Here is a 17,021-nt window from a genome sequence, read left to right as displayed (position 1 = left end):
GATTATTGTCAAATATGTCAGTGTTAGATACGACATGGGATGTTCATTGAACAGTAGAGTCTTCATGATGTTGCTAAAGTAGCCTTTTCTTGTTTTTCTAGAGTATTTTTCTCCCCCTAAAAAAATGGGTTTCAATTTTCAAGCTTTTTACACCCCCAGGCCTTAATTCAATAATGTTATGGTTAGGTTTTGAGAGCACACAGCAAGCTAGAAAAAGCAAGCTGTGGTAGGAGACGGGAGGTTTGAATCTAGTGTGAGTTTTTGTGTGAATCACCAGGACCTTTCCCTTCCTCTCCAGGGTATTGTTCAGGCATTGCCTGCAAACGCTGCGGGCTGCCAACCAGAAAATGCTAAGTGGCTGTTCTGATGGGCACACCCTTGGAAACAAGGAAGGCTTGTTCTCCTGATCCAAGAACCTGCTGAGGCTTGTAGTGAAGCACTTTAAAAACATTTCTAAGCCCAACTAAGAACATAATGAACAAGATCATCTTAACGTCTCTGACAAGCAGACACAACAGTTTATGCCTATCTATTCTTAAATGTAACTAGGCAGGAGTGACCGGCCATCCTGGTTTCATCAGGACTGACGGGATCCAAAGGGCACAGGATGTTCAGTACTAAAATCTGTAAAGTCAAGAAGCTATAATTTGAAGGATAATCTTGACAGGCACAAAATATGTTTCTTCTCAGAGTAGGTGAAGGGTTCATAAACAGTGTGCAAACTCTACTGCTCCTTCAGGCTAAACTAAAACTTGGCAGGACATGGGTTAAAAAGGGAAGAATCTTGTCCATTTTTCAGATCATTCTTTGTTTCTCATCATTTACAGTTGCCCTACACAAATCAAGATATCAGAAAAAATATATATATCAGGCCCAACCGGAAATACATCACTGCAAAATTATTCCACCCTTTCCCACTCAGGCCTTTGGGAAACAATGTTCCCAGAGTCCAAACTCCTGGCAGGAAATACCAAACCATTTTCCCCTTTGTCATGTGACTACCAGCTTGCCTCCTTCTCCAGGGCACTCTTTCTTCCTCAGTACCAGGCAAGCTTTTAACAGAGAATAAACAGCTAGCCAAACCAAAGAGTTACGTTTAAAAAAAATGAGTAGCCATTAACTCAGTAAAATCAGGTTCTCACTCTTATCTCATAGAATTATATTTCTGGTTTGCAAGGTCATCTAGTCAAGCACTTCTCAAATGTTAATATGCACATCAATCCTTCCAGGATGCTGTTAAAATACAGATTGTGATTCAATAGATTTCAGGAAGAGCCTGATGTTACAGGTAGGACCACTGCAGGTATACTGATCACACTTGAGGTAATAAGAATTTTGTAGAATAATATTCTCCACATTTCTTTGATCATGTATCACTATTGGTTAAAATAATGTGAGCATGCACTCAAAATACATATATTTATTCACATTTTAAATCCATGTGTTAGTACAGCATAATTTCATTTTTATTGGAAAAGTTCTTGTGAGCTCTAATATTGTTTTACTCCAGCTCGGCACTGACTCATCTAGCACACAACCATTTCGAGGAACATTGAAACTGGTAACACACCCATGTTAACATTAAATGCATGGTTATATTTCCCCAGAAATAAGAAAATCACTTCAACTGAGGGAGGCTGTTTTATCTCTGCATAATGAATTATCATGACGTTCTCCCTTCTTTTGGTTTCATTCTATGCTTCGTATCCAAAGGTTTGCCTTTGTGGGGTATGTAAAACAAGCCTGATCCCTCCTAACAGTACAGCAACTCCTGTCACTAAAAAGGGCCTGATTTCCTTAATATAAAAAGAGCTTCTATAAAACAATACCTAAAACCCAACAGGAAAAATAAGGCAAGGATATAAATATGTATGGAAAACACATTGTTCAAAAACAAAAAAGTTAATCAACTTTACTCAGATAAGAGAAATGCAAATTAAAACTATGATGAGACATTATTTTTCACTTATCAAAACAGCAAAGATAAAGCTGGTCAAATAGCTTCATTGGTTAGAACACCATCCTGACGCACAGAGGCTGCCAGTTCAATCCCCAGTGAGGGCACAGGCAGGAACAGAGAGATCTTCCTGTCTCTCTCTGCCTTCCTCTCTCACCAAATCAGTAAATAAAAATTAAAACATAAACAACAAAGACAGAGAGAAGTTGGGTAATATGTCGCCGCAGTGAGGCTGAGGGAAAGCAGGTGCCCTCATACATCACTGCAGTAATGTCAACCGATACAACCTTCACGCTGTTGCCATTGGGAATAGGCTCTTCCATGGAGTCAGGAGAAAAGCATTTCAGGGACCCACACATGGGAGGGTGAAGTGTAGTGGTAATATTTATTGGAGTAGAAATAAATGACCATCTCCAGGTTCCCAATGTCTCATCTCTATCTGTCCCACTGTAGAAAAAGTCTAGCCTTGTCTTCATCAAGCCTAGAAAAAGGGCTAGGGTCCAGAAACTCTGTGCCATTGGTTTGACATCAGCAGGGCGTACGTCAGTTTAGTCCGTGCCAAAGCTTAGTCCAACTCAGTCTCTGTTCGCAGCCGGCTAACTTAGTCTCTTTGCTGGCTGCGCTCCGGCCAGCACTGCATTGCTGCACTTGGTCGCATCTGGAGCCACACTGGAGCCTGAGCTTGTGCCTGTGCCGGTGCCAGCATGCTGGGCGGCTACAGAAGAGAATGTGCAGACTAACGGGGCGGGGCAAATGTGTGCTAATGAGAGAAGCCTTTGCTTAGCTTTGATTATATTACCTTGGGCTTGATAAAGACCAGGGGTTCTTTCAAATAAACAATCTCTTTCCCAATCCTTTGTGGGCTGGTGCTGGGCCCTCCCCATAACCAGTCTGGTCTTTTTTTCCTTTATGGTCACCATCTCAGCTCCTACTACACATGCCTCAAAGTAGAAGGGCTTCCCCGTGCCATCTTGGCTTCTACTGCTCATGAGCCCAGCAGAGGAACCTTGATCCTACCCATCCCACCCCAACCCCCAGTAATCCTGGGACCAGATGAGCTGTTCCCCAGGGAGTTGTTCCTGTCTTCTTTGAAGATTAAGTCCCAAGGGTAGAGGATGTGGCAGTCCCTGGGGACCCTATGAATGCTGTGGCTTTCTAGTGAATGAGGTATAATATCTGACCTTTATATCTGATTCAGCTACCTAGTTCATTAAGCTTAATGTCTGATTCCATTTGCTCCCTTCCTTTATTTATAACTAACTAGCTACCTAGCTAACAATGGCAGATGTTTACTGAAGCCAGTAAAGATTAGCTTGAAACTGGTTAACACACCTATTATGTTAACATTAAATGCATGTGGTGGCGCAGTGGATAAAGCGTCAACCTGGAACGCTGAGGTCGCCGGTTCAAAACCTTGGGCTTGCCCAGTCAAGGCACATATGGGAGTTGATGCTTTCTGCTCCTCCCCCACTTCTCTCTCTCTCTCTCTCTCCTCCCCCCCTCTAAAATGAATAAATAAATAAATATTTTTTAAAAAAATGCATGGTTGTATTTGTAACCTGGAACTCACAGTTGTGTGATGAATATTGGGAAAATCCTAAGAGTATAATGTTAAGTTAAAAAAAAAAGACACAAATCATATACAGCATGATACCAGAAAAAAGTATAGTACTCGAAAAAAAAATACATCAAAACAATAACAATACCTATTTCTGGATGGTAAGATAACTTAAGTGATTCCAACTTTGTTCTTTGTACTAATTAGCATTTTCAAAATTTATAACAAACCTGTAGAAAATGCCCGAGGGATGTATTGAGTAAGAGCAGAGTGGACTCTGTGGACACCTTTGATAGCCCATTATGGAGTCACTGTCAGCCATGACAGTTAGGTCAAGTGCTATGTCGAGACTGAGGTAATGGAGTGTAATGGGAATGCCCTTAGAAGGCCCGGAAAGCCCAAAACACAAGTCTGGAGAGTTGAACAAGACTCCATCTGGACACGGATATGAGTGGGACATCCACTCCTGGTGGGCTATAAGAACTCAGAACTGCTACCACCCAACATGGAGCCTGGTGAGACCTCTGCTCCATGTGACACATACTGCCACTGCAGTGGCCTGACTTGAGACCCACACCCACCTCTCTACTTGTGGACGCAACCAATGATTGGGAGTTTGCACCAGTTACTCGCTCTGCTTGCTTCCATTGGGTAAGTTCCCTCTTTCAGTGTGTAACCTGCGTGGGACTCTATTGATTTTTTTGGAGAGGTCTCCTGTAATGAATCTGGCATTGTGGAATGACACAAATATGCGTAACTCCTTTTGAGGATGCTCCTTTGCTCACGACAATTTAGGAGGTGATGCCAGCCTACAAGTGGACCTGGTTTTAAACTGCAGACTTTGAAAGTTCACATAGAGATAGAGCTGACTCCCAGGCTTACTTACATTCCTGGAGAAAGCTAGAGAGTTGATTCCAGCTATTCGTTATGTTCTATTAGGGTGCCATGATCACCAAATTAGCAAATAGTAAACCGCCACATCTAGAGAAATACAGGGTTGCAATCCTGCAAGCTCCTGGACACATTTTTATCAACTGACAAATACATGCATTTGTTTCTGCTTAAAGACACCTTATTTAATATACATTGTTGATTCATTAACCTGGAATTCACAGCCAACAGCATGCTTGAAAGAAATTTATCCAACACACAAATATTCCCTTTAAGGCACATCAAGTCTCTTTGCACTCAGGGACACTAGGCAGCACTTCGGTTGGGAGCCACTATAAACAGTGTGATCATCACCAAAAAGCAGTAAGTGAAAAATGTGACACTAACTAGGCCTCAAGGGGAAAACTTGTTTACTATATGAGAGCTGAGACAGGAGGCAGAGCAGCACCTTGCTCATCCTCGGCTGGCTGTGCGCCTTGGGCCAGTATTGCTTTGGCCCAAGTATTGCTCTGGGGAGTATAAATAAATTTAGCGAGTAGATAATTCATGAATACAGAAGCCACAAAATAATGAGGATTGACTACAATTATAAATATAGCTTTAAGGAAGATTCTTACTCAGAAGAGTCAAATACTAATATTCTATAGCGCAACTCCTTCAGACTAGTTTAAAGTTGAGTACCTTACAATGTCTAACAGTTCCCCTTTCCATAACAGAAAGGAAAACAGATTTTTTTCTATTACTTCTTCTACATATTCATTGTCTTCAGCAAAAGCCATCTAGAAAATGGAGATGTGTAGGATTGCCTCAGCTGAACCAAGTAATTGCCAGTTCCTTGGGCATGGCTGAGGGAGATGGTGATTGAGGCAATTCATTCAAGACAGACAGAATATGATTGAGGCCACCATAGAGGTCTGATGTTCTCACGTGCATGAGCATGGTAAAAATACAGTGCTAAGGAGACCAAATGAAGGAGCAAGTGCATGTTCTTGGACTGTCTGGAAAACATGATATCTGAAAAGGCCATGCAAGAGTAGCAAATGGTAACTGGAGCCGTGGGCTGGAGTGGTGAGGACGTACGTCCTCGTACTAGTAGCACAAGAGCACAGCTGGAACACATGATCTGGAACACGGTCAGAATCTAGCACATGTGTTGGGTAGGTGAAAGAAATGAGAAGACAGGTGCAAGGTAAATGGCTAAGTGACAAAGGGAGACCTGACTATTTTGATCGTTCATATCATTTCCAGAAGCTTCTTGGTTCATTCCACCTTTACCCTGCAATGGTGAACTCTTTACCTGTCTACCTTTTGCCTCGTTACCTAGACTGCATACTAGAGGCAAGGAGGGGTCAGGCCTCATACTCTGTTAGCCTCCCTCCCTCTGCTTTCTCCTCACACGCCCCAACACACAAACACACACACCCTAACACACAAAAGATTGCCTAACACCCATGACTGCATGTCACCAGCTTTCAATGTTTACTCATTCAATAACTGGCTTGACAAACACACTGAATCTTGAACAAACCATCGTATGTTTCCCAAAATTACAGGTTTTCTCAAGGAACAGATGGCTAAACTTTGTAACTATGGATTAACTATCCCTGTATTTTCCCAGAATATACGCATGTGTGGGGAACAGGAATCTGAAAGTATCACAGTATTATATTACACATTTTTATTTCTGTACTAAAACTAAAAACAAATTGCAGCAGAATCTCTATAAATTTTACTTTTGTATTACTATTTTGTATTTATAAATTTTACACTAAATTTATAAATGTGTATATATGGCCTTAAAATCCTAATTTTTAGCTATGTTCTGTTTCAACCCCATTGACTATATATAATTCCTTAGAACTGAATTTAAATACTCATAGTGTTCTTGGACTGTCCTCTGGGTTTAAAATATTATATTACGCCTGACCAGGTGGAGGCACACTGGATAGAGTATCGACCTGAGATGCTGAGGTCCAAGGTTTGAAACCCTGAGGTCATGAGCTTGAGTGTGGGCTCATCTAGCTTGAGTGTGGGCTCATAGAAATGACCCTATGGTCGCTGACTTGAGCCCAAGGTTGCTGGCTTGAGCAAAGGATCATTGGCTCAGCCTGAGGTCCGCCCCGCCACCTCTGTCAAGCCATATATGTAGAGCAATCAATGAACAACTAAAGTGCCACAACTATAAGTTGATGCTTCTCATCTCTCTCCCTTGCTGTCTGTCTGTCTGTCTGTATCTATCTATTTATCATCTATCTATCTTTCACACAATATATATATATATATTACATGATGTTACACATTTCTGAATATTCTTGAAAAGTTTTCAATAAAAAATTATTTTATTCCTATCATAAATTGTTTCTTCTATCTCCAATAAATTTTAATTATATATTTTAAGAAGTCAAATCTTGCTCTTTATTAACTGCTTCAATAGTAATGTCCCCAGTGGCACAAATTCAAAGAATATTAAAAACAGTAAATATTACCATTTGAGTATACTTCAGGTAAAACAGATATTACAATTCTCTAGCAGCTAGTTAATAGCCCGAACTTATAAATTAAATTTTTGCTTATTATTCATTGGTTCAAAAATTGAATTTTCCATTAGAAACGATTAGTTAATTTAAGAACAGAGGCAAGTTTTAAAATACACACTTTTGCTGTTCAACTATTTTACTTACTGTTTCAAAACCTCGATGTGGGTGGTCAGGAAATCCTCCTGGTCTACCACCTTTAAACTCATCTAACAGTAAAAATGGATCCAGATTTTTTAACTGAAATAAAAACAAAATTCATCAGGTTAGGCATGCCTTTTAAGCCACACTACTAGGGGCTACTACATTCATGAACATATTTAGCAAAACTTATTGAAAACTAGCCAATGAGCAACTTTTTGTAATAAAAATTGCTTTCAGGAAAGAACTCCTTACACACACACACACACACACACACACACACACACACAGTGATTAAGTTAGAGTTACCATTTTGTGAAAAATGTGATCAGTGGACAAACATTCGAAAAACCATCTAATTTCTAATAGTCAAGCACATACTAGAATGCAGTCTGTATCCTAAACAGATTCATAATCTCGTAGAGAAACAGACTAGAAAGTCAATGATTGCACTGTAATGACAAATGCTGTGGAGGAAGACACATGAGAGTGGGGTGGGATCAGGGAAAGTGTCACTTAAGCTGAGTCTTGAAGTACATGCAGGAGTTAATCAAGAGAAAGGAGAAGAAACACCGTTCCAAGAAAAAGAGCAGAGACACAGCTTGGCAAGTGTAAGAACAGCAAGGAAACTACTCTACTAGAGCAAAAGATGCACATGGAATTATGATGCCAGGTGCGCTGAGGTGAGCGGCCAAACCTTAAAGGAGTTTGGATTTTATCTTCAAGGGGATGAGTTTAATAAGAGGTTGAGATGATCAGGTTTAAAAAGATCACTCTAGCATACATGTGGAAGATAATTTGGAAAAGGAAGAGAAAGGAGATAGAATATTTAAAAATCACTTCAATAATCCAGGTAAAGACAAAGGCCAGGCCTAAGACAGTGACGGTGATGACAAAGAATGGGGAAAAGGAAGAGCATTAAATGGCTCCCAAACTTCTAGCTATGGTGCCTGGGAGGATGGCAGGGCCATCTAGAAGCACAAAACATATAACATAAGCAGCCATGGTGACTTCATTTTAATTCACATTGAGTTTGAAATATCAACACAAATGTTATCTGTATAAATGGAACTTTGAATATTTCGTGCCCAGTACACTGTACAAAAGTTAGAAGGCAAGTGAAGATAAATCTCAAGCTCAAATGAGAGGTGGAAACATTGGAATTGCTAGAATCTCTGAACCAATGTGGGAAGAATGGACATTTATGTAACACTGGGTTTTCCTATACATACACATGATTAGCTCCCTGACTTTGGGCTTGGCCATATCATATGTTTTGACCAATAGTTTGTGTTAAGGTGATTGTGCATCATTGGCTTGGCTCATTTTTGCTCCTGACCTTGGCTATCAGAAAAGCATGTAGCTCTGTTGGAATGTCATCCCAACATGCTGAGGTTGCAGGTATGATTATCCAGTAAGAGCACATATAAGAATCAACCAATGATGGCATGAATGAGTGGAACAACACATCTGTGTTTCTCGTCTCTCTCTCTCTCTCTCTCTCTCTCTCTCTCTCTTTCTCTATGTTTCCCTCCCCCTTCCTCTCTCTCTAAAAATCAATCAATAAAAAAGGAGGGGTGAGCATGTTCTATCTGGACAGTGGCCACTGTTTCAGCTTGAGACTCACAGTAAGAAGACAGGGAGAGGTCAGCCAAACCTTGCAGCCTGCCACAGGTTTAATGCAAGCAAAAAATTTGTTTGTGAGCTATTGGGCAATAGCTTATTGATAAATATGCTGGTGCTATGAATGTTTGCCAAGAAAGCCCAAAATAAGATCGAGTTTGCATTCAATATTATTTTACATTAGTTTCATGTGTACAGTATAGTGGTCAGATAGTCATATACTTTACAGAGTGTTCCCCAATATTTCCGGGACCCACCTGGCACCATGCATAGTTATTACACTATTTCTGACTACATTCCCTGTGCTGTACTTTATATCCCTGTGACTATCCTGTAACTGCTCATCATCCTTTCCCTTTTTTCACCCAGTCCTCCAACCTCCATTCCCTTGGGCAACCATCAATCTAAGAATCATCTTCTTTTCCGCATTTTTACTCTCACATAATTCATCACATCCTGTTGATTCCATTTCTCTTTATCTCTACATACAATATTATATTAGCTTCAGTTGTATAATATAGTGGTTAGACATTTATATAACTTACAAAGTGATCAACCCAATAGGTCTAGTACCCATCTGACATCATCTATAATTATTGACTATATTCCCTATGATCTACTATATATTCCCTCACTATTTTTCATTAAATAATTTTTAATTTTTTCAGGTAGAATTTATGTACAATACGGTACTAGTTTCAGGTGTACAATACAGTGGTTAGACATTTATATAACTTAGAAAGGGATCACTCCAATAAATCTAGTAGTACCCATCTGACACAATACATAGTTATTACAATATTACTGACTGTATTCCCTAAGCTGTACTTGACATCCCTGTGAGTATTTTGTATCTATTAATCCGTACTTCTTAATCCCTCCAGCATTTTTACCCAGTCTCCTGACCCCCTCCCATCTGGCGTCCATCAGTCTGTTCTCTGCGTTTATGAGTCTGTTTTGTTTGCTCATTTATCTTGTTCTTTAGATTCCACATGTAAGTGAAATCACATGGTATTTGTCTTCGTCTAGTTTATTTGGCTGGCTAACTAAGTTTAAGTTATTTATTTGTTTATTTATTTATTTATTTCGGGGTATCTATTCTGTCATATAGCTAGAAATGGAAGTACCAAACCCCCTCTTTGTCTCTTTGTCTGGTTTTGACTCTTGTTTTCACTATCTATGGAAATACACACACAGGTGCACGCACACCCACATGTGTATGTATATATAACATATATATTGTACATACAGACACACACAAATTCAATAATCTACTATAAGTTTTTCACCTAACCAAGCCTCAGCCTCTTCAATTTAAAATGTAGAGTGGACACTGGTTACATGGAGGTTCAATATACTATTTTCTCTATTTTTGTATGTTTGAAATTCTTCATAATAAAACATTAACGTGAGTGATCTCGGGAAAATGACAGTTTACAATGTCTGGTGGAAGGGGGTGTGGGGCACAGAGGAAATCGCCTCCTAGTGGGCATGCCAGGTGGATCCCAATTGGGCACATGCTGGAGTCTGTCTCTGCCTCCCCGCTTCTTACTTCAGAAAATTAAAAAAAAGAACTACCATAGAATCCAACAAACCAACTTCTGGGTATTTACTCAAATGAAAACCCTAATTCACAACAGCATCTGCACCCCCATGTTCATTGCAGCATTATTTACAATACTGAGGACATAAAAACAACCTAAGTGTCTGTCCTTGGATGAAAGGACAAAGAAGATGTGGTATGTATATGTAATGGAATATTATTCAGCCATGAAAATGACATTTAGCCATTATGACAACATGATGAACCTTGAGGGCATTATGCTGTGATATTAGTCAGACAAAGAAAAAAACTATATGATCTCATTTATATGTGAAATCTAAAAATAGTAAAAACAAAAACAAGTTCATAGCTATACAGAATAGATTGTTGGTTGCCAAAGACAGGGGGTGGGAGTGAGGGAAAGGGGTCAAGGGAGTCAAGAGTTACAAACCTCAAGTTATAAATAAATCACGGAATGTAAAGTATAGCAACTGTAGTTAATAATATTGTATATTTGAATGTTGCTAAGAGCGATCTTAAAAGTCTCCATCACAAGAAAAAAAAAATTGCAACTATGTACAGTGACAGACGTTAACTAGATTATTGTGGCAATCATTTCATAATATATACAAATATCAAATCATTATGTTATACATCTGAAAGTAATTGCAATTATACCTCAATAAAGGTTTTTATTTATTTTAATTTGGTATGGTGCTGGGCATAGTATTTCCTGGCTTATAATCATAACCATGTTTAATACCTTTTGGTGCATGTAAGATTTTCTTTTCCACAAATCCCACATCTCCCATAATTTCAAATAAATGAGCTCTCTAATATTAAAAGACATCTATGTAACCTACAATTGCCTTCTCTGATGCCCCTATGAACCTCCACCACCACAAAAAGTCCCCAGAATTGGGTCCCAGAGGTCTCTCTATGAACACAAATCCATGGCAATAGCTGACTGGCCAAGGGTATAGACCCAACCCAAGCTAAGCCAATCAGGGTCTCTCTCCCAGGAACTTGGAATTGAGACCCAGAGTTACCCTCATGGTGCTTTCACTTGTTGGCACATAAGCTTGTGGGCATAAGATGGGCCTTCTTGGTGATATGCATGCTGAGGCTGATGGGATGTGAGTGTGCAGACAGGGGCAGAGCTGTTTCATGTCACTCAGCTGCATCTTCTGCCCAGGACTTCTATATCCACAATACAGAAATCCCCTTTTGGCTGGGGTTAATCCCTGGGGTACCCCAAATGTTAAGTTTAGACTTGGCTCCTATGGCCCCACAAGGCATGGTCTTGGCCCTCTATTCCCAAGTTTTCCCAGCATCCCACCTGTCCCTTCCACAAAAAAGCGACCAAACCAACATACCTGGGGTCTACCAATGCTTCTGCGGACCCTTGCTCCAACACCTTCTGACTGCTCCTGGCTGAGCACTGAGAAGGTAACCTTCTTGGAGGACATGGTGTCAAAGTCCAAAATGAGACTGTTCTGATGCTGAGCTCTAGAGGTTGGAGGGCAAAAGAAGGGACAACAAAACAGAGTAGTCACTAAGTCTTAAATCACATCCGAGGACTACAAAATAGAGGATGTTAAAGTAAGACTTGCCGAAAACACTACCACCTACAATTTACTGATTGCTTACTGTGCACAAGATGTCGGTTCAGTGATTTAAATAGCAGTCATGATGGTGAAAGTGTATGAGTACCTACTTGATTCCCAGCCACTAATTGTTTACAGTTGTTATGGCATGTGATCTTATAGTCATCTTCTACAAAGATTAGCAATATGGGCACTTTATCTGCTCATTGAAATCTCTCAGCCGGCCACCCCCTCCCCCACTGTCCCATGAGGCAGGTGTTACCACTGAGGCTCAGAGAGCTTTGCACAGAATAAAAACCAAGAGATCTGCGACTCTCCCCGGGATGCTGAAGATTATGGTATTGAAAGGGATCTTTGAGGGTCAGCAAATTCAAAGTCCCATCTAATCCCTGAAGTTCAGGACCAACTTTTCTGGCTAGAAATCTGTGCACTTTCTCATGAGGTCTTCCGGAGCACAGGAAACTCATGGAGGAGGTGCCCTGACAATGATCCCAATTCCAAGACAGAGCACAGAACAAATATCATCAGTTCCATTTCCTCTTCGAATGCTTGCAGACAATAACCCCAATCGCTAAAGCTCTTCAAGATAAATATAAGACTTTCCTTCCAAGATTCCTATGCAAACCAACAGATGCTTTAGCCAGAAGCACAAACCCTGGTTTGCAGTCCAGCTTCGCCACATACCAGTCGTGTAACTTGAGGCCAATTGCTAAACCTGTTTCTTAGTTTTTCCATCTGTAAAACGGGTAATAAGACCACCTGCCTCAAAGGAGTGTAGCCAGCGCTCTAAAGGCAGCTGCTGTTATTCAAAGCACTCTGCCTGGTACTGTCCTCCCGTCAGTTAAGGGCCACCCTAAGATGTGCAGGGGCTGTGGAGCACAGAAATAAGCCCAAGCCTCAAAGCCTTGCAGAACAGTCATCACCTACAAACAAGCGATTCGAAAGTATTTTGCCCCGATCTGGACGATTTCTGGGTCCCTCCAGGTTCCTGCAGTTAAACTCTATACACGTGAAGAACTGACGAGCTCCTCCTTCCCGATCGTAGTGCTTTGCAGAAAGAAAAGCGGGCTACCACTTCCAACAAATTGCAAAGGACTACTAAGCATCTCTAGTCTTCGGCCTCGAAGACTCCCCCAGGGGTCTGAAGCGGAAGGAGGAAGGCGGGTGATGCTCCCTAACTCCCCGCGCTCCCCGCCCACCCCGCCTACCCAGCAGGCGCCCGGTACTCACGCAGCGGCTGCTGAAGCCTGTGCTGCGGTGCGGACGGGCGCGCGCAGCAGCGGCCCGAGCGCAGGGAGGCAGCGTGGAGGTCGCGGAGATGCGGCCTCACGGTGACTCAGCGCTTCGCAGGCTGCCGCAGGGAGGCGGGAGGCGGGAGGCGGGAGGCGGGAGGCGGGAACTCGTGGGTCTCCGGGGCCCTAGGCAGGGGCGACGCTCCTTACTGACACGCAGCTGTGCGGTTGCTTTCGCTCCGCCCTCTTCCCTGCCAGTTCCTCGAGCCCTTTGGCCTTTTACACCCCTCCGCCCAGGAGAGAGACGCCCCTGAGAGCGAGCGGTGTGCTGGACCCTCAAGGGGTGTGTGGGCCAGACGGGCGCTCTGATTAGGGTGAGGGTCCCAGCTCAATTCCATAGGGTTCCTGTTTTTAACTGGAGTCTGCTTGCCACGCAACCAGCAAAGGTTGGCTGCTGGGGTTTTAATCCTGCTTCCGCCACTTGTTAGTTGTGTGACCTTTTGCAGGTGGCTCAGCCTCTCTATTTCTTCCATTGTAAAGTGGGGATGTTGCTTATAATACAATATAACCTCATAGCATTGTAATTAAAATTAAATGAATTTGGCAGATCTAAAGCACTACACAATTGTTCGTTACATAAATAAGTTGCATGCTGTTTGCTACTTAGAATGGTGTGCTGGGGAGGCATTGGAGAGTTTTCCCGGGGGGGGGGGGGGAGTTACAGAAACCAGTGAAGGGATCTAGTTTATTGCTAGGATCCTTTATTTTCCTTTATTGCTAGGATTTTTTAAAAATTATGATTTATTTATTTATTTCAGTGAGGAGAGAGAGAAAGAAAGAGAGAGAGAGAAGGGGGGAGGAGCCGGAAGCATCAACTCCCATATGTGCCTTGACCAGGCAAGCCCAGGGTTTTGAACTGGCAACCTCAGTATTCCAGGTTGATGCTTTATCCACTGCGCCAACATAGGTCAGGCTCATTGCTAGGATTTAAAAAAAAAAATTATTTAGAAAATTAAATTTAACAGGGTGACATTGATCAACAAGAGTACATAGTTTTCAGGTAAATGTTTCTATAGCATTTGGACTGTTGTTGATTTTATTGTATACCCATCACCCAAACATTACTAGGATTTTTAACCAGGGTTACCAGGAGTATGTTTCTGTTCTCAAACACTAGAAGTGGGTGTGGCTGTTTCAATGAAATCTTAATTATGGACACTGAAATTTGCATTTCATATGATTTTCACTTGTTAGGAAATGTTATTCCTCTTTTGGTTTTTTATGTCCACCAATTAAAAAATGTAAAAACTTTGTCTGACCTGTGGTGGCGCAGTGGATAAAGCGCCGACCTGGAAATGCTGAGGTCGCCGGTTCGAAACCCTGGGCTTGCCTGGTCAAGGCACATATGGGAGTTGATGCTTCCAGCTCCTCCCCCCGTCTCTCTCTCTCTCTCTCTCTCTCTCTCTCTCTCTCTCTCTCTGTCTCTCTCTCCTTCTCTCTCTCTCCTCTCTAAAATGAATAAATAAAATTTTAAAAAAAATGTAAAAACCAGCCCCAGCCAGGTATCTCAGTTGGTTCGAGTGTCATCCCGATACGCCAAGGTTGTGGATTTGATCCCTATCAGGGCACATACAGGAATCCACCAATGAATGCACAAGTAAGTGAAATAACAAGTTGATGTTTCTCTTTTTTCTTCTTTTCTTTTTTTCTCTCTCTCTCCCTCATTCTCGCACCCTTCTTCTCTCTCTAAAAATCAATTTTAAAAATGTAAAAATCATTCTTAACACATGGCTATAAAAACTAGGTATTGGGCCAGATGTGGCTGCAGGCCTGGTTTGCAGACCCCTACTCTAAAAGACATCAGTATCAGAACAAGGACCTTCCCTTGTATTTATTATACATCAGAGGGGCTCAAAACCCCTCCCCACCTTACTTAGATGATTCAAGATTAAATGAGCTAATACAAATGAGCATTAAAAGTGCTATGAAATAAAGTATTATATCTTATATCATCATTATACATTCTGCAACTATCTCCAAACAAAATAGAATCATGGGCTTTCTGTTTGGCACTTTGCAATCTTTATTTATGCCTTCCTTACCAAGAAGTTGAACACTTAGCCGATTGCCTGAGCCTGAAACACAAGCTTTTTCCTCACTCTTTCACCTTGAAATCTTATGGATTCTGCTCCTAATCTCTCAAATACATCCAGTTCTTTCCATTTTGACTGCCTCCATCCACCTTCTCTGATAGCCACCCCACTCTTCTTACTTTTAGGCCTGCCACTGGCCAATCCATTCTCTTAAGTTGCAAGGAAATGGAATAACTTCCTAAAACCTTCATTGCCCTCAAGAGAAACTCCTCGGATGCCATTTAGCTGGCCTCGCCCTCAACACAATTGTTGCTCAAGGATGGACAGGGACGCACACACACACACCCTCTTTCCATCATGCTGAATTTCTTTTAAGCTATGGAATGTGCATTCTGTCTCTTGTTGGCCTGCTGTGCCTCTGTCTGGACCTCTATTGATCTGGCCTATCCCCATTTCTCTCTATTGATCTGGCCTATCCCCATTCATCTTTCAGCTCTCAGTTGGGATATCACTCCCTCTGGGAAAACTTCCATTTCTGTCCCTTCAAGTCTGGGTGAAATATTTGACACAGCAATCCTCATATTTATGCATTGTTGACCACTGTTTATCATCCTTTGGAAGATTCTATTTTTCTAAGATGACCCCAACAGTATTTCTCATCACACTTGTCTTCTTCTGCAATGTGACCTTGACATTCCCCCCCATAATAAGTGCTGCTTCCCTCTCTCTCTTGAGTCTAGGCAGGGCTTGTGGCTGTTTGGCCAGTGCAATACAGTGGAAGTGACACTGTGCCAATTCTGGGCGTGGTGCTGAAATGGCCTGGCAGCTTCTGCTTCCACCCTCTTGGAAGCCAGCTGCTGTGTAAGAAGAGCTACACTCTGAAAGAAGCCTAGGCCACATGGAGGAGAGGTCCTGGAGGAAGAAAGGCCACGTGAAGAAAGAGACAGAGGCCAAGGACACCGAGGACCCAGACATATAGACAAAGAAGCCATCTTGGAAGTAGATCCTCTAGCCCCAGCTGACCCAGCTGATGAGACGTGAAAACCAACTGCATCCTTCCCAACTTCTAGACCCACAAAATATAAATAGTTATTTATATAATAACTGAGAAAATGATGTGAGAAAATATAAATAGTTATTTTAAGCCACTCAGTTTCCAAGTCATTTGTTTAGTAATAATATATAACTGGAAAATGTCCTTTATTAAAAATTAAATATTGGGGTGACATTGAATAACATAATTATATAGATTTCAGGTGCCCAAGTCCATAACACATCTTTGATACACTATATTGTGTGTTCACCCTCCCGAGTCTTCATCCATCACCATTTTGGCCTCATAACCTCCTCCACCTCCCTCACCCCCAGCAATCATCACACTGTTGTCTGTGTCCATGAGTTTTTTCTTCTTTTTTTGTTCTTTTTTTTTAATCTCTCCACCTTCCTCACCCAGTGCCCACCCAACCGCTCTCAGCCTTGAAAATATTCTTTTATGTGACAGGAGAGATGAGGTAGCTTTTTAAAGCTCTCTAGGCTAAAGGAAACTCCTTACAAATATTTACCTTATTAGAAAGCAGATATGTCCATTTAAATGTTATTATCAAGGCAACCACCCATACAGCAAGATCAGCAATTACTAAACTAGACTTGAGAGATTAAATGTTGGATCCCAGAGGCCACAGCAGTAACCTTTGGCATTTGGGTGTCCTGAAAGGTTCCTCTGTTACAAGTAGCATTCACAGGAACAGCTTCATAATAAAAGAAAATGGGAGTCAATTGTTTTACTGCACATTTTTACCCACTTCTATACTGGAAGTGGGTTCAATACTCTTGGGGAGTTTT

At 41.5% G+C, this 17,021-nt stretch overlaps 1 protein-coding gene and 1 long non-coding RNA gene across 4 annotated transcripts in view; one reads left to right on the top strand and one right to left on the bottom strand.

The window, feature by feature from the left end:
• PIR (pirin) overlaps nucleotides 1-13,217 on the bottom strand; it is a 97,371-nt gene extending 84,154 nt beyond the window's left edge. Inside the window, exons 1-3 of one of the 3 annotated variants that reach the window (XM_066249727.1) lie at nucleotides 13,085-13,217; nucleotides 11,624-11,756; nucleotides 7,088-7,180 (exon numbers count right to left, since the gene is read on the bottom strand). In XM_066249727.1, coding sequence (XP_066105824.1) covers nucleotides 7,088-7,180; nucleotides 11,624-11,716 — 186 coding nt within the window. In that variant the 5' untranslated portion in view covers nucleotides 11,717-11,756; nucleotides 13,085-13,217. Of the gene's footprint in view, nucleotides 1-7,087; nucleotides 7,181-11,623; nucleotides 11,757-12,777; nucleotides 12,958-13,084 lie in introns of those variants that run through there. The other 2 variants (XM_066249728.1, XM_066249729.1) reach the window with 2 other exon arrangements.
• Nucleotides 13,218-13,296: 79 nt separating this feature from the next.
• On the top strand, nucleotides 13,297-16,243 carry LOC136317531 (uncharacterized). The gene is made up of 3 exons (XR_010727889.1): nucleotides 13,297-13,460; nucleotides 14,639-14,743; nucleotides 15,920-16,243. It is a non-coding gene; the product is annotated as an uncharacterized lncRNA (long non-coding RNA).
• Nucleotides 16,244-17,021: the final 778 nt, after the last annotated feature.

This window comes from Saccopteryx bilineata, chromosome X (genome assembly GCF_036850765.1).
Source record: "Saccopteryx bilineata isolate mSacBil1 chromosome X, mSacBil1_pri_phased_curated, whole genome shotgun sequence".
Lineage (NCBI taxonomy): Eukaryota > Metazoa > Chordata > Mammalia > Chiroptera > Emballonuridae > Saccopteryx > Saccopteryx bilineata.
This window is presented reverse-complemented; position numbering and strand designations above follow the sequence as displayed.